This window comes from Manis pentadactyla, chromosome 4 (assembly GCF_030020395.1).
Source record: "Manis pentadactyla isolate mManPen7 chromosome 4, mManPen7.hap1, whole genome shotgun sequence".
Classification (NCBI taxonomy): domain Eukaryota; kingdom Metazoa; phylum Chordata; class Mammalia; order Pholidota; family Manidae; genus Manis; species Manis pentadactyla.
In genome coordinates this window covers 159,894,226-159,912,385 of record NC_080022.1, presented here as the reverse complement: position 1 = coordinate 159,912,385, position 18,160 = coordinate 159,894,226, and the positions used below count along the sequence as shown (strand labels likewise).

At 45.0% G+C, this 18,160-nt stretch overlaps 1 protein-coding gene across 2 annotated transcripts in view; it reads right to left on the bottom strand.

The window, feature by feature from the left end:
- Nucleotides 1–771: 771 nt before the first annotated feature.
- Nucleotides 772–18,160, bottom strand: part of TRIM25 (tripartite motif containing 25) — a 29,620-nt gene continuing 12,231 nt past the window's right edge. For both annotated transcript variants that reach the window (XM_036879558.2, XM_036879557.2), the window contains 4 exons: nucleotides 8,075–8,101; nucleotides 7,668–7,763; nucleotides 7,487–7,585; nucleotides 772–4,755 (listed from right to left, as the gene is read on the bottom strand). In XM_036879558.2, coding sequence (XP_036735453.2) covers nucleotides 4,226–4,755; nucleotides 7,487–7,585; nucleotides 7,668–7,763; nucleotides 8,075–8,101 — 752 coding nt within the window. In that variant the 3' untranslated portion in view covers nucleotides 772–4,225. The remainder of the gene's footprint in view (nucleotides 4,756–7,486; nucleotides 7,586–7,667; nucleotides 7,764–8,074; nucleotides 8,102–18,160) is intronic.

The window sequence follows — 18,160 nt, the reverse complement described above, 5'->3', positions numbered from 1 at the left end:
TTTTGGACTGAATAAAAATGAAACCATGGACCCACTTTCCAGTTCCATACATAAGAACTGCAAGGTGCCATTTACTTCCTAACAAGTAAAAAGCTGAACAGACTGAAAAAGCAACAATTCCTCTTGGATCCAGTGAGAGAGGGGAGGATACAGGGCAAACTGCTGCCCCCAGGATTGGAGAGGCAAACAGAGGGAAGTGCAAATTCCCAGAGCAGAGTCCTAAGCAGAAACCACCAGAGGAAACAGTGCCAGGGCAGGAACACCTCAAGTGTGACGACCAATGGTAGGAGACTCAGGGTGGACACGTCTGAGAGTTAAAAAATCCAAGGAGACCCAGCCAGAGGGAGCCCCACCCTATTGTGAGATTTACCTTCAGGAGTTCAACCAGTGTCCACAAGAAATATTGGAGAAAAATCCCCTCCAGCTTCTGGCTGCAGGAAGGGAAAAGGAACCATTTTGAGACAGCCAAAGCACTCAGTTCTTAACAAGGCCTGCCCTCAGGAGAAACTAGTTAACCAAAGCCTCACCTGCTGGCGTTTATCACAGCGGGACCGACCTGGGGGAAGGGACGTACCCACTTCCAGTCCCCCTAGCCTTCCTGTCCCAAAACACAATCCAAGGGACAGAGAGCAAGCACTGGAACGATCCACAGGCTGAAGGCACATCCCAGTCCAGACACCAGCCCCACTTCAGGGGGCCCCAGGCCACTCACACTTATGACAGGCTGCAAATCCAGAGGTAATATTAACCTTACAAAAAAAAGGTCAGTAATTTTACCACCAAAAATGAGTTTATTTAGGAATAGAAAATCGTTATAATTTGAGACATGCAAGCTATAGTAAAACTATAGGCAAGTCCAGAGAACAAAGGAAAGGAATGCCCTTTTGGAGAGGAAAGGGGGGAGTTGCAAGGGGCTGCTACAAACATAAAGTCCAGTACAGTAATCTGGGATTTCAAAGTATAGTGGCTTTCTTCGGCTGAGTTGTGACAAGTCTCTCATAGGCTGGACTGTTGCCAGGCAAGGAGAAAATCTTGCTCCTGTTGGCATAAAGTATAGGTTTCCTCCTGTTAAGAACAAAAGGTACGCTCTTCCTGTTGGGATCTGCAAAGGGCTGCAGAGTGGTTTAGTGAGAGAGTTACCCTTTCTGGGCTCATTAACTCCATGTTAAATGAGGTTTCCTTTAATCAGTTTCGCAGTTCCCATGATGTCTCAATCCGGGATGTGTAACAAAAATACTATAAACTGGTGGCTTAAATAACATTTTTCACAGGTTCTGAAGGCTGGAAGCTTAAGATCCACAGACTGGCCAATTCAGTGGCTGGTGAGGAACCATTTCCTGGTTTATAGACAACCATCTTGCTGTGTCCTCACACGGCAGGAGTGAGGGTGCTCTGTGGGGTCTCTTTTATGAGTACTAATCCCATTTATGAGGGCTCCCCTTTCATGACCCAATCCCCTCCAACACCATCACATTTTGGGGGGTTATTTCCACATAGGAATTTGGGGGTAACACAAACATCCAGCCTATAGCACATTACCTCCCTGAGATTCATTCACTGCAACTCACAGAACTCAGAAAAGTGCTATACTGAGATGCAAGCAAGAATACCTACCACTGATTTACCACATCCAAAGCTTCTAAGTCATGTCAGCCAGACTGGACCCTGGTATTTCTTAAGGGTCTCAAAAGATCCACATCTACTCTGATTTCCTCCTAAGGAATCAGCTCTTTAAATGCATAAGCTCGAGAACTAACAGTCCCAATACTCCTAATTAATTAAAATCAATAGTGGGAGTGGGGACAGAATAAGGCACAAGATAACATATCAATATTAGTTATAGATCCTAGATCCATTTCAGAGTAATTACAGTAGGGGAACTGTCCACTCTTGAATAATAAAAAAACACGTGACCCTGGCCTGGTCACACCAGAGTGAGTCAGAAGGCACCTAGGAGGCAGCTCCTCCATGATGGGCTGGTAAGAGCAGTGAGCAGCGTCATCCACTACCTCCCTGTCTGACTTACTCTGCCAAAGGAGAAGACCAATGAATAGTTTTCCCCAACTCTAGGACTCCAGGGTTGGGGAGCTGCCCTGCAAGGGAGGGAATGCAAGGGTTCACTGTTGAAAACAGAACTGCTCAAGACAGCAAGGGCCACTACTCAATTTACATCTCCAAAGTAGGATTCACAGGGCTCAGCTGGGGTCACCTACTTGCTTTCTTATAAACAGAGGGACTCCCTTCCCTATCCTGCGCTAGGTGATCACCAGGGAAGATCCCTCTCTGTTGCCCTCATTTCTGCAGATGAGAGCCACAGCAGGTCCCATGGGTTAATCCCTAGCATTCTTTTCCTCTACTCAGCTATTTCCCAAGTATGCCTTGGCTTCAAAAGGCTTTTGCTTCAGAAGACCAATGAAGGTGCTTTGACCATCTCCAAAAGCAGAGGACAATCACCAAAGAACTTTTCTTCCCAGTAGCAAAGGAAGAAAAAATTTTAAAACCACACCTCAGCTATTGCAGGGATGTCTTCCCTACAATGCTCTCCCCCCCAAGGAAGTTAAAGTCCTTGCCGGGAGATGACACAGACGGACACATCTGTCTGGAATATCAAGTGCTCTGGACTAGTGCACCCTGGAATTCAGCACCAGGCCAGAGATGCATTAAATTCTCAAATACCCATATGAAAAGGTCTGGGGTCCCCACTCCCCCAGGGGTGACCTCTTTTTCATACCACAAAGAACTCCCTTCTTGGGCAAGCCCAGAGCAGGACTTGTTTCACAACAAGTTCAATTTCTCCCACTTCTGGGATGAGAATTTACCTCTTGACATCAGGTGCTGAGGAGCTTGGGAAAATCCAGCAACCCATTCACTCCCTCCCCTTACTGGACTGAGGTCATTTTTACTGCACAGAAACACTGCAGGAAACATAGTCCCTGTGCTTGAGACCTGGAGCTTGTCCCTGGTCTTTAGACTTCATGATCCCTAGCCTGGCCAATTCTCACATTTGGAACTGGTTCAAATGAGGAAGGGAGCAGAAGGGGCCAGGGCTAGGGCCAGACCTCTGACTCAGGCGAGGAGCAGCACTGGGTCTGCGGCCTGTGGCTGGGGATGAACAGCAGTGCCACCATTTCACATGGGATCTGCTGGAAGGCTCCAGACATCTAGCTTGGCTGTCCACTTTACTGTGCTGGCCAGAGTGGTACCTACCCCAGCCAGTCCAGTATCTCACAGTCCTGGGGAGGGGAGATTATCACTCAGGGGAGTTATGAGTAAAAAGGCAAGCCACTCTCCTAAAGGCAAAACCAGCACACTTCTGCCAACCCAGTTAGGGCCCCGGCTGCCCAGCGGATCCTTGCCCCAAAGCCTAGACCGTGGAAGGCCTCCAGCAAGGCCTCATGGCTGCAGCCGGAGCATCTCTGCCACGAGGCCTTTGGTCACACTTCAGTGGGAGGGGTTCCCTCTACTTGGGGCCATGTTCACACTGACCTTGAATCACAAATTCAACACAGGCTGATTCAGATCATGATTTGAAGCCTTAGGCTGAAAAGGCTTCTCTTCCATTTAATATTTTTAAACTGCCGATGGGGTGATGAGGGGCACAGGACAGGGAGGGAAGCAGGGTTCTTTCCCAGTGGAGGAAGAGGACCCCCTTCTTTGGGAAACTTGGCTGGGTGGAGGCCTGTTGTGGGCCATTTCCCACAAGCACAAAAAATAACCAGGAATCTGAGCGTCACCCCAGCCCCTACATATGGATACTGGGGGGTAATATTGAAATTCAATGACTTTGTGATAGCCCTTCAGAGACTAACCGAACACCAAGATCTGAAGGTTACTCCAGAGAGCAAAAGGGGAGGCGCCAAGAGGCCGGAGAGCCTGGGTGGGGCTGTGGCTTCTCCAGGAGGGGAGGGGCTCTGACCTGACTCAAAGCCCTGGCCAGCTGCCCAGCAGCCTGGAGAGCTACCAGGACAGGGGGAGGAGGTCATCATGCCCTAGTGGGCACTGGGAGGTGGAGATGCTTCCTTGCCCACAGCACAACCACCCCCACGCCCCGGCTTTCCCTGGCAGAGCCCCTCCTCTTACCCCATCTCCCCACCTTCTCACCTCCCACCAAATCACCCCCACCCCCAGCCCTCGGGGACTCTCAGGGAAACTCTCCGAGTTCCTCCTGCAGCATTTTCATCAGAGTCTGGGCACTCCACAGGCAGCAGGAGCCGGAGAGCTGCTCCTACTTGGAGGAGCAGATGGAGAGCGTGGCACCTGCAGAGAACACCCAGAAGGCCGGGTACAGGGCTTCGGCAAAGTCCACCTTGAACTTATACATCAGGTGGACCTTGTCAGTAATGGCAAAGAAGATGACGAAGCCATGGTCACAGTTGAGCAGCACCCCGACCCGCGTGGCCTTGGTGGAGGGCAGGGTTTTCTCCACATTGTTGTGCCAGGCAGAGATCTTGGTGTTGAACCACTCCACACACCAGGAGGCGCTGTTGCGGCCGAGCCGGCTCTCGGGGCCCTGCCGTTTCATGCTTCCGTAGCAGATGCCCACCCCACAGAAGTTGTTCTTCTGCAGCTCCACCTCCCAGTAGTGGATCCCCTTCTTATAACAGTGCAGGCCCAGCACCTGAGAGCAGTACGTGAACCTCTGCGGATGTGGCCGGTAGCTCTGGGGTAAGTCCGCCACTGAGGCGACAGTGTAGTTCTCTGACAGAGCCACCTTGTTGTGGGCGGTGTTGTAGTCCAGGGTTAACTTAACAGCATCTATGAAAGCATTACCCCAAGCAATCAATTACAAAGAGCCCAAAGTGCCCTCACTTTTAAACCTCTCTCCAATTGGTAGTACTTGTTCATTTGTTTTATTCATCCATCCAGTCATCTGTCTCCCCATCTATCCATCTATCCATCCATCCACCCATTCATGCATCTATCCATCCATCCATCCAGTCTAGCCAGCCAGATATTTGTCCATCAGTCTACCCATCCATCTGTCCATCTGTCAGTCACCAATCTGTCTATTCATTCATCTAAAACCATTGACTGAGTACATGATTCATGCCAGATTCTGTGCAAGACACACAATCCCAAAGCAGACATAGTGCCTGGCCCCCTGGACTTCAAACTCTTAACAAGCAAGGCAAGCCCATCAGCAACAGCACCGGGAGCCCCCCACTCTGCTGAAAGGGTGGGCACATTGCTGTAAGAACAGACATGGACAACTGGCTCTACTTGAAGAGTGGAGAGAGCAAAATAGGCTGGAATCTGAGCCAAGCAATAGGAAGAGAGAACTGAACAGAAGAGAGGAGAGAGAAAAGCTGCCCTGAGCAAGGGGACAGGGAAGGCAAGCCATGGAGTCACAAGGCCACAGGCATGCGCTGGGGCCAGGAGAGCTGGGCAGCCGGGGGCACAGAGGCCACAGCAGGGACGGGACACACGCTGGAGCCACGGAGTGGAGAGACAAGGGGTCTAGACTTCAATTGGTGGGAAGCAGGGAGCCGGGTGAAGTTTTAACCACACAAATGACCTGACTCTGTCCTTGGTGGAGACACTAGCAAGGCCTCCCCACCCTTCCAACCAGTTCCCCATCTGAAGACTGAACTCCGCAGAGGGTTGTCTCTACCATCCACCTCCCCGCTGGGACACACCCATCTCTGTCCCCCTCCTCACAGGGGATCCTGGACCCATGGGAGACACGTTATGGGCAGCATGGTGGAGAAGGTCAATCCCTAGCTCAGGAACTCAGGAACTCAGGAACCAGGAGACTAGGTTTGCACCACCTGCTGCCACTCCATGGCTAGGTGGCTTAAGGCAGAATGCTTTTCACTGGGGCCTATACCTTCCCCTGGGCAAAATGAGTGGGCTAAGGAAAATGTTCTCCTAAGTTGCCAGAATTCACTTTCCCTGCTTATATGGCTATTCCACAGAGCATAGGGGGCTCCAGAAATGGGCGGCTCGGCACCCCCACCAGAAGCTGATGATCCGCAGTCAGCTCTGGCCCAGGACCAGCGCTGCAGAGAAGGCTGAGGAGGCCAGCCCTGAGAAATTGAAGCCACCTACACATCCCCATCAAAACCTCTCAGCTGCAGAGGAAGGAGGGCCAGGAGTGCACTTCTCAGAGACAGGTTTTGGCCGCTGCGTGGATGTGGGCACGAGTAGAGGGCGCCGTGTGCGTAAAGCCATGGGTGCAATGGTGGGAGGAACTCCCTAAGCCTGGCCTTACGTAAAGATTTCCAACCACTTGCTGTTGTTCAGAGAAGAGGAGTGTGAGCTTCAAGGGGCCTGAGAAGGAGTAGCCCCAGGGGCAGGTGAAGCCCAGGGGAGTACCAGGGCTTGGGCAGCCATGGGGAAGAGGTTACAAGGAGGACGCTGACCCTTCCAGGCCAGATGAAAGCTGGACGGTCCTTTGAATGCAGCCTCACAGAGGCCCTGGCTAACCTCTGCCAGAGCTGTCCTGCTAGAGGGGTGGGGATGGAGGCCAGACTGTGCTGGTCTGGCGATTAGACAAGGCCCTCGGCCTCACCGCTACCCAGGGGCACCTTCCAGAAACACTGAGCCTGGAGCCAGCTGGGTGACAGCTTGGGCATCAGGGATGTTAAAAAGCCCTTCGGGGAGTCCAAGGTGCAGAGCAGTGAAGCACCACCACCACAGACCATCCTAACAGCTGTACGTTTCCAACTTTCCTTAAAAGGGTCATGGAAAAAATGAGTTCAGCACACAACTTTTTCTGCTAGTCCCCTGCAATCTGCTCCTTAGGACTGGAGTGGGGCCCAGGAATTCGTATCTTTAACCAGTACTCAGGTGAGAGGGAGGCAGACCCAGGGCTGTAGCCAAGAAAGGTCGGCAGGTGTGGCCCGTTTTGTTTTGTTTGACTTTTGTGATGAGGGAAATTTAAACATGCAATGGATGGGCAAACCCCAGGACAGAAGGTGAGGGTGAAGCGGCGGGACCAAGAAGGCCCAGAGCAGGAGGGGTGGGATCCAGCAGCAGGAGGGACAGGCTCTGGGAAGGAGCAGGAAGGGCTGGAGGGAGAGGGTGTGGGTGCCCGGGAGATGGCAATACAGTGAGAGGATGGGGAGCCCCTCTGGGGAGTCTCTCTTCTCTGTGAAGCAGAGGACGGTGGGTGGAACAGGGAGAAGACTGAACTTATGGCACATGGGAAGGTTCTGGAATGATGGGGCTGACAGGAAACCAGAGCAGCAGGGCTGGCAGGGGACCACCAGTGACGGCACCGGCACGGCCGCTGGAGGCAGGTGCAGAGAAAGGGGTGGGCTGGGTTCAACCTGGCCTGGGCTTAGCCAGACTGGACAGCAAAAGGGCATTCAAAGGACTGCTGGCTAAGAAGGCAGGAGCTGACGGAAGGGAGCCTGTAAGAGTGGACATGGCGCAGGACTGGTATGTGGCTGACAAGCACAGGAGCCGACCACGCTGGCCCTCTGGACAGACACAAGGGCAAGAGCTGCACAGGAGAGCCCGAGCCTGAGAAGAGACCACTCACACTCCAGGAGCTCAGGCCGCGACTTGGCTAAGAAGGTCTCCAGCACCTTGGTCTTGAGAGACGCTGAGTTTGGCTGCACGCTGGTGGCTTTGACTGAAGCTGGGTGAGGAAACAGGGAGAGTCTGTATGTTTTCAGAACAAAGAGCGGCCACCCCACTGCCCTTGCCCACAGGTAACTCACCGTCCAGACTGGCAGCTTGTTTTACATCCACCAACTGTTCCGGGGCTCCAAAGGTGGGAGTCTTGCAGGGTGTGGCAGGGTGAGCCATGGCAACAGCTGGGGATGAAGGGGGACATGACACACAGTGTGACTTGGTGGCCTGTACTCCTTTCCATGCTCCTTTTCAAGAGCAACTTCTACAAACACACTCCTGGACAGCCTGGACAACACTGGTGGGTCCAGACGGACTACACTCATCTGTCTGGATACTTAGACTTGTCCTCAGGATGCCCTGCCATTGCACAACATAATCACAGAGCTCCCACCCCATCACAGAACCCTGGTAAAACAGCCCAGCTTCACTGCCAGCATTTAGTTCTGCACTTGGCTAGTCTGAAGAAACAGAGATGCAGAAATGCACAACTTACGAGGTTTCTTGGGTTTCTTTTCTTCTTCTGAAAAAGAAAATTTTCAGAATTAGGATCTTTTAAATGAGACTCAAAACACCATAATAACAAACATTTGTAGGAATGTGATCCATACAAATAAAGATAGGATGTTTTAATTTGAAAAATATAAGAGGTTAACTGGTAAATTAATCTATGGTGATAGAAACCTGCATGAATGGTTTTGGGTGGGAAGGGACTGACTAATGAGGAACATGAAGGAATTTTCTGGGCTAACAGAAAGCCTTTATCTTGATTCAGGTATGGCAACACACATGTATGCATTTGTCAAAATTAATCTAACTGTATATTTAACATCTATGCATTTTACTGTAGGAAATTCTATCTCTGGAAAAGAAAAAACACAAAAAAAACAACAACCAAAAAACAGGGAGTGAGTAAAAAAAAATATGCTTGTTAAGTACCACAATAGTCTTTTAAAAATGACTGGAGCATGTACCTATGGGAACTAAGTATAGTTAAAACAACAGCTTTATGAACAGACCCACAGATCAATAGAACAGAATAGAAAGCCCAGATATAAATCCACACATGTATGGTCAATTAATATACGATAAAGGAACCATGAATATATAATAGAGAAAAGCCTCTTCAACAACTGTTGTTTGGAGACCTGGACAGCTACATGTAAGAGAATGAAACTGGATTATTATCTAACTCCATACACAAAAGTAACTCAAAATGAATCAAAGATTTGAATGTAAGTCATGAAACCATAAACTCTTATAAGAAACACAGGCAAAAATCTCTTGAATATAAACATGAGCAACTTTTTCCTAGACACATCTCCTGGGCAAAGGAAACAAAATAAAAAATGGACAGAGGTGGAGCCAAGATGGCGGCATGAGTAGAGCACCGGGAAATCTCCTCCAAAAACCACATATATTTATGAAAATATAACAAAGACAACTCTTCCTAGAATAGAGACCAGAGGACACAGGACAATATCCAGACCACATCCACACCTGCGAGAACCCAGGGGCCTCGCGAAGGGGGTAAGATACAAGCCCCGGCCCCGCGGGAGCCGAGCGCCCCTCCCCCCCAGCTCCCAGCGTGAGGAGAGGAGTCGGAGCAGGGGAGGGAGAGGGAGCCCAGGACTGCTGAACACCCAGCCCCAGCCTCCACACCAGAGAGCAGACACAGTGCATGCGTGGGGTCCTGGATACTAGGGAAACAGGACAGCAAGACCTGTAAGCCGGTCCCTGAGGTCGGCGCCGGAGAACAAAGAAAAGCGAGTGCCTTTTTTTTTTTTTTTGGCGAGTGCTTTTTGGAAGTCTTAAAGGGACAGGGACCCTAATACTAGGGAAACAGGGCAGAAAGACCAGTGAGCGGGTCCCTGAGGCCAGCGCCTGAGGACAAAGAAAAGCGAGTGGCTTTTTTTTTCTTTTTTAAAAATTATTTATTTAATTTTGTTTTTTTGTTTTTGTTTTTGTTTTTGTTTTTGTTTTGTTTTGTTTTCTTTTGGCGAGTGCTTTTTGGAAGTCTTAAAGGGACAGGGCAGGACACTTAGTCCAGAGGCAGGGAATCTGGGAATCTCTGGGCACTCTAACCCCATGGGCAGCAGGGAGCACGGAGGCCCCTTACGGAGATAAATAGCCTCCCCGTTGCTCCCCTTCCAAGGGCGGCTCCACCATTTTGGAGCAGCAGCCAGAGCCAGGCCACGCCCACAGCAACAGCGGAGATTAACTCCATAGCAGCCGGGCAGGAAGCAGAAACCCTGTCTGCACCCAGCTGCCCAGCACGAGCCACTAGAGGTCGCTGTTCTCCCAGGAGAGGAGGGCCACAAACCAACAAGAAAGGAAGTCCTTCCAGCCGTCACTCGTCCCAGCTCTGCAGACTATTCCTATCACCATGAAAAGGCAAAGCTACAGGCAGACAAAGATCACAGAGACAACACCAGAGAAGGAGACAGACCTAACCAGTCTCCCTGAAAAAGAATTCAAAATAAGAATCATAAACATGCTGACAGAGATGCAGAGAAATACGCAAGAGAAATGGGATGAAGTCCGGAAGGAGATCACAGATGCCAGAAAGGAGATCGCAGAAATGAAACAAACTCTGGAAGGGTTTATAAGCAGAATGGATAGAATGCAAGAGGCCATTGATGGAATTGAAACCAAAGAACAGGAACGCATAGAAGCTGACAGAGAGAGAGATAAAAGGATCTACAGGAATGAAACAATATTAAGAGAACTGTGTGACCAATCCAAAAGGAACAATATCCGTATTATAGGGGTCCCAGAAGAAGAAGAGAGAGGAAAAGAGATGGAAAGTATCTTAGAAGAAATAATTGCTGAAAACTTCCCCACACTGGGGGAGGAAGTAATCGAACAGACCACGGAAATACACAGAACCCCCAACAGAAAGGATCCAAGAAGGGCAACACCAAGACACATAATAATTAAAATGGCAAAGATCAAGGACAAGGAAAGAGTGTTAAAGGCAGCTAGAGAGAAAAAGGTCACCTATAAAGGGAAACCCATCAGGCTAACGTCAGATTTCTCAACAGAAACCCTACAGGCCAGAAGAGAATGGCATGATATATTTAATACAATGAAACAGAAGGGCCTTGAACCAAGGATACTGTATCCAGCACGACTATCATTCAAATATGATGGTGGGATTAAACAATTCCCAGACAAACAAAAGCTGAGGGAATTTGCTTTCCACAAACCACCTCTACAGAACATCTTACAGGGACTGCTCTAGATGGGAGCACTCCTAGAAAGAGCACAGCACAAAACACCCAACATATGAAGAATCGAGGAGGAGGAATAAGAAGGGAGAGAAAAGAAAAGAATCTCCAGACAGTGTATATAACAGCTCAATAAGCGAGCTAAGTTAGGCAGTAAGATACTAAAGAGGCTAACCTTGAACCTTTGGTAACCACGAATTTAAAGCCTGCAATGGCAATAAGTACATATCTTTTACTAATCACCCTAAATGTAAATGGACTTAATGCACCAGCCAAAAGACACAGAGTAATAGAATGGATAAAAAAGCAAGACCCATCTATATGTTGCTTACAAGAAACTCACCTCAAACCCAAAGACATGCACAGACTAAAAGTCAAGGGATAGAAAAACATATTTCAGGCAAACAACAGCGAGAAGAAAGCAGGGTTGCAGTACTAATATCAGACAAAATAGACTTCAAAACAAAGAAAGTAACAAGAGATAAAGAAGGACACTACATAATGATAAAGGGCTCAGTCCAACAAGAGGATACAACCATTCTAAATACATATGCACCTAACACAGGAGCACCAGCATATGTGAAACAAATACTAACAGAACTAAAGGGGGAAATAGACTGCAATGCAGTCATTTTAGGAGACTTCAACACACCACTCACCCAAAAGGATAGATCCACCGGGCAGAAAATAAGTAAGGACACGGAGGCACTGAACAACACAGTAGAAAAGACGGACCTAATAGACATCTATAGAACTCTACATCCAAAAGCAACAGGATACACAATCTTCTCAAGTGCACATGAAACCTTCTCCAGAATAGACCACATACTAGGCCACAAAAAGAGCCTCAGTAAATTCCAAAATATTGAAATTCTACCAACCAACTTTTCAGACCACAAAGGTATAAAACTAGAAATAAATTCTACAAAGAAAACAAAAAGGCTCACAAACACATGGAGGCTTAACAACATGCTCCTAAATAATCAATGGATCAACAAACAAATTAAAATAGAGATCAAGGAATATATGGAAACAAATGACAATAACAACACAAAGCCCCAACTTCTGTGGGACGCAGTGAAAGCAGTCTTAAGAGGAAAGTATATAGCAATCCAGGCACACTTGAAGAAGGAAGAACAATCCCAAATGAATAGTCTAACATCACAATTATCGAAACTGGAAAAAGAAGAACAAGTGAGGCCTAAAGTTAGTAGAAGGAGGGACATAATAAAGATCAGAGAAGAAATAAACAAAATTGAGAAGAATAAAACAATAGCAAAAATCAATGAAACCAAGAGCTGGTTCTTTGAGAAAATAAACAAAATAGATAAGCCTCTAGCCAAACTTATTAAGAGAAAAAGAGAATCAACACAAATCAACAGAATCAGAAATGAAAACGGAAAAATCACAACAGACTCCACAGAAATACAAAGAATTATTAAAGACTACTATGAAAACCTATATGCCAACAAGCTGGAAAACCCAGAAGAAATTAACAACTTCCTAGAAAAATACAACCTTCCAAGACTGACCAAGGAAGAAACACAAAAGTTAAACAAACCAATTACGAGCAAAGAAATGGAAATGGTAATCAAAAAACTACCCAAGAACAAAACCCCTGGGCTGGACGGATTTACCTCGGAATTTTATCACACACACAGAGAAGACATAATACCCATTCTTCTTAAAGTTTTCCAAAAAATAGAAGAGGAGGGAATACTCCCAAACTCATTCTATGAAGCCAACATCACCCTAATACCAAAACCAGGAAAAGACCCCACCAAAAAAGAAAATTACAGACCAATATCCCTGATGAATGTAGAGGCAAAAATACTCAATAAAATATTAGCAAACCGAATTCAAAAATATATCAAAAGGATCATACACCATGACCAAGTGGGATTCATCTCAGGGATGCAAGGATGGTACAACATTCGAAAATCCATCAACATCATCCACCACATCAACAAAAAGAAAGACAAAAACCACATGATCATCTCCAGAGATGCTGAAAAAGCATTTGACAAAATTCAACATCCATTCATGATAAAAACTCTCAGCAAAATGGGTATAGAGGGTAAGTACCTGAACATAATAAAGGCCATATAAGATAAACCCACAGCCAACATTATACTGAACAGTGAGAAGCTGAAAGCTTTTCTTCTGAGATCGGGAACTAGACAGGGTTGCCCACTCTCCCCACTGTTATTTAACATAGTACTGGAGGTCCTAGCCATGGCAATCAGACAAAACAAAGAAATACAAGGAATCCAGATTGGTAAAGAAGAAGTTAAACTGTCACTATTTGCAGATGATATGATATTGTACATAAAAAACCCTAAAGACTCCACTCCAAAATTACTAGAACTGATATCAGAATACAGCAAAGTTGCAGGATACAAAATTAACACACAGAAATCTGTGGCTTTCCTATATACTAACAATGAACCAATAGAAAGAGAAATCAGGAAAACAATTCCATTCACAATTGCATCAAAAAGAATAAAATACCTAGGAATAAACCTAACCAAAGAAGTGAAAGACCTATACCCTGAAAACTACAAGACACTCTTAAGAGAAATTAAAGGGGACACTAACAAATGGAAACTCATCCCATGCTCGTGGCTAGGAAGAATTAATATAGTCAAAATGGCCATCCTGCCCAAAGCAATATACAGATTTGATGCAATCCCTATCAAATTACCAGCAACATTCTTCAACAAACTGGAACAAATAATTCAAAAATTCATATGGAAACACCAAGCACCCCAAATAGCCAAAGCAATCCTGAGAAAGAAGAATAAAGTAGGGGGGATCTCACTCCCCAACTTCAAGCTCTACTACAAAGCCATAGTAATCAAGACAATTTGGTACTGGCACAAGAACAGAGCCACAGACCAGTGGAACAGATTAGAGACTCCAGACATTAACCCAGACATATATGGTCAATTAATATTTGATAAAGGAGCCATGGACATACAATGGCAAAATGACAGTCTCTTCAACAGATGGTGCTGGCAAAACTGGACAGCTACATGTAGGAGAATGAAACTGGACCACTGTCTAATCCCATACACAAAAGTAAACTCAAAATGGATCAAAGACCTGAATGTAAGTCATGAAACCATAAAACTCTTAGAAAAATACATAGGCAAAAACCTCTTAGACATAAACATGAGTGACCTCTTCTTGAACATATCTCCCCGGGCAAGGAAAACAACAGCAAAAATGAACAAGTGGGACTATATTAAGCTGAAAAGCTTCTGTACAGCAAAAGACACCATCAATAGAACAAAAAGGTACCCTACAGTATGGGAGAATATATTTGTAAATGACACATCCGATAAAGGCTTGACGTCCAAAATATATAAAGAGCTCACCCACCTCAACAAACAAAAAACAAAATAATCCAATTAAAAAATGGGCAGAGGAATTGAACAGACAGTTCTCCAAAAAGGAAATACAGATGGCCAACAGACACATGAAAAGATGCTCCACATCGCTAATTATCAGAGAAATGCAAATTAAAACCACAATGAGGTATCACCTCACACCAGTAAGGATGGCTACCATCCAAAAGACAAACAACAACAAATGTTGGCGAGGTTGTGGAGAAAGGGCAACCCTCCTGCACTGCTGGTGGGAATATAAATTAGTTCAACCATTGTGGAAAGCAGTATGGAGGCTCCTCAAAATGCTCAAAATAGACTTACCATTTGACCCAGGAATTCTACTCCTAGGAATTTACCCTAAGAACACAGCACTCAAGTTTGAAAAAGACAGATGCACCCCTATGTTTATCGCAGCACTATTTACAATAGCCAAGAATTGGAAGCAACCTAAGTGTCCATCAGTAGATGAATGGATAAAGAAGATGTGGTATATATACACAATGGAATATTACTCAGCCATAAGAAGAAAACAAATCCTACCATTTGCAACAACATGGATGGAGCTAGAGGGTATTATGCTCAGTGAAATAAGCCAAGCGGAGAAAGATAAATACCAAATAATTTCACTCATCTGTGGAGTATAAGAACAAAGGAAAAACTAAGGAACAAAACAGCAGCAGAATCACAGAACCCAAGAATGGACTAACAGGTACCAAAGGGAAAGGGACTGGGGAGGATGGGTGGGTAGGGAGGGATAAGGGGAGGAAGAAGAAAGGGGGTATTATGATTAGCATGCATAATGGGGGGTGGGAGAAAGAGGAGCTCTGTACAACACAGAGAAGACAAGTAGTGATTCTACAACATTTTGCTATACTGATGGACAGTGACTGTAAAGGGGTTTGTGGGAGGGGAACCTGGTATAGGGGAGAGCCTAGTAAACATAATATTCTTCATTTAATTGTAGATTAAGGATAACAAAGAAAAAAAAAAGAAAGAAAAGGGGCATTACTCCCTGATAGGATAAAACTAACTGTAAATCAACGATTAATGCATGCTTTAAATATCCTTAATTTTGATCATTTAAAGGGTGTCAGATGATCAGCTATGGAAGTACATTTTTCTGATAATATTCCTTTCTCTAAAAAAAAAAGCAGTTCCTCTGTGGTGATCTCCAATAAGTTCTTCACAATGATATAAAGGGCATATCAAAGGGTGGGCAAAGGGTTTGGTTGTGTGTATACAGAGGATCAAAGCCTAATTTGGCTACCCAGAAAACAAATTAAGATACGATATGAAGAAGAACTTCCAACATCAACATTCTCTGGAAGAGTCATTCCAGAAGATGATCATCAAAAAACCTCAACAAAGATCCTAGCGCTGTTGCAGTTGTAGCTGCATTCATACCACTGGTTCCTGGACTTGCCATGGGAATGAAGAAGGAGATATCTAAGCTGGCCTGTGCATACAGTAAAACAACAAATTTGACTGGATCTATACTGTCGGAACTCAACCAAGAATTAGGAGAAGTACAAGTTGCAGCGCTCCAAAATCTTGCGACTACAGACTATCTACTGTTAAAAGAACATATGGGATGTGAACAGTTCCCAGGAATGTGTTGTTTTAATTTGTCTGATTTTTCTCAAACTATTCAAATTCAGTTAGACAATATCCACCATATCATTGATAAGTTTTCACAAATGCCTAGGGTGCCTAACTGGTTTTCTTGGTTTCACTGGAGATGGCTGGTAATTGTAGGTCTGCTTTGGTTATGTAGCGATATTCCTATTATGTTAATGTGTGTGCGCAATTTAATTAGTAGTTTAAAACCTATACACGCTTATGTTACTCTACAAGAAGATATGTCAAAGAAATAATCCATCTTCCCATGTTTTCTTCCGTCTGCTACTTCTATAGCTTTTCTTCTTCCTTCCTAATTATAACCCTTAAGTAGAATTCGTGCCTCATATAGAAATTACCGAGTATCATAATTCTTCCAAGTGGTAAAGATACCTCAAGACAAATGCTGGGCATAGAAGCCACAGGGCATAAATCTGCAAAGAAGTAAAAAGCTAACCTTTTCAAACAATTTTGCTTCTCTCTCACTTACCAACTTTACATTTCCCTGTATGGCCCCGGAAGATGACTGGTTAGCCAGAGACGGGTAAGATTCCTCAAGGGAGGAACAACCTAAGACAGGCACAGTTGCAGGGGGTCATCAGGTGAGAAATTGGGGATGAACAGAGGTGAGGCTTAGAACCTCACCCCCCGTTTTGAGAGAAATCTTCTGCATCCGTGGATGTTTTGTTGCCCTTGTCTAGCTTGGATTAATACTTAGTCTATAGGCTCACACCTGATCATCTACATTTGCCCTCTTACAGCACTAAACTATGTTTTCTACCTTTATCTTGCATCTACCTACCACTTCAGCATTTTATTAAAAATAATAATAATAATAATAAGGGAGAAATGTGGGATTCACATATAAATCAAGCATAAAAATCAAACGAATATTCATATTTGACCTGATTGTTTATAGTTCATAATGCGTGATCAAAACCGAAAGTTTCTGTGATGACTGCCCTTGCACTGTTCACCATGTAAGAACTTATTCACTATGTAAGAATTTGTTCACCATGTAAGAACTTGTTCGTTATGCTTCAGAAGATTGGAGACTGTTGAGAATTAGGCTTGGGGTTGATAAATGATTGTGCATTGAGTCCCCCATACAGAATTTTATTGCTGTTAACAACCATTTGATCAATAAATATGAGAGATGCCTTCTCAAAAAATAAATTAAATAAATAAAATAAAAATAAAAATAAATAAATAAATAAGTGAACAAATGGGACTACATCAAATAAAAAGCTTCTGTACAGCAAAGGACACCATCAGCAGAACTAAAAGGCATCTTACAGTATGGGAGAACATATTCACAAATGATTTATCTGATAAGGGGTTAACACCCAAAATATATAAATAACTCATATGCCTTAACACCCAAAAAACAAATGACTCAATTAAAAATGGGTGGAGGACATGAACAGACACTTTCTCCAAACTAGAAATACAGATAGATGGCCAATAGGCACGTGAAAAGATGCTCCACATCGCTAATCATCAGGGAAATGCAAATTAAAAACCACAATGAGATATCACCTCACACCAGTTAGGATGGCCACTATCCAAAATAAAAGAAAAAACAAATGCTGGCGAGGATGTGGAAAAAGGGGAACCCTCCTACACTGTTGGTGGGAATGTAAATTGATACAACTGTTGTGGAAAGGAATATGGAGGTTCCTCAAAAAAGTAAAAACAGAAATACCATTTGACCCAGGAATTCTACTCCTAGAAACTTACCCAAAGAAAACAAGATCCCTGATTCAAAATGACATATGTTCCCCTGTTTATCGCAGCACTATTTACAATAGCCAAGATAGGGAAGCAACTTAGTGTCCACCAGTAGATGAATGGATAAAGATGTGGTACATGTACACAATGGAGTATGATTCAGCCATAAAAAGAAAAGAAATCCTCCCATTTGCAACAACATGGATGGAGCTAGAGGGTATTATGCTCAGTGAAATAAGTCAGGTAGAGAAAAACAAATACAAAATGACTTCACTTATTTTAGAGTATAACAAAGCAAAACAGAAGGAACAAAATAGCAGCAGACTCACAGACACTGAAGGGACTAGTGGTTACCAAGAGGGAGGGGTTGGAGAAGGGGATTCAAGGGCACAGTAATTTGCAATCACAATACAAGCTGGTCATGGGGACAGTAGTACAGCATGGAGAAGACAGTTAATGACTCTGTAACATCTTACCACGTTGAGGACAGTGACGGCACTGGAAGGGTAAGAACTTGATAACATGGGTAAATGTTGAACAACGGTGTTGTGTATTTGAAACCAACGTATGATTGTGTATCAATGATACTTAATTTTAAAAAAACAGCTCTCA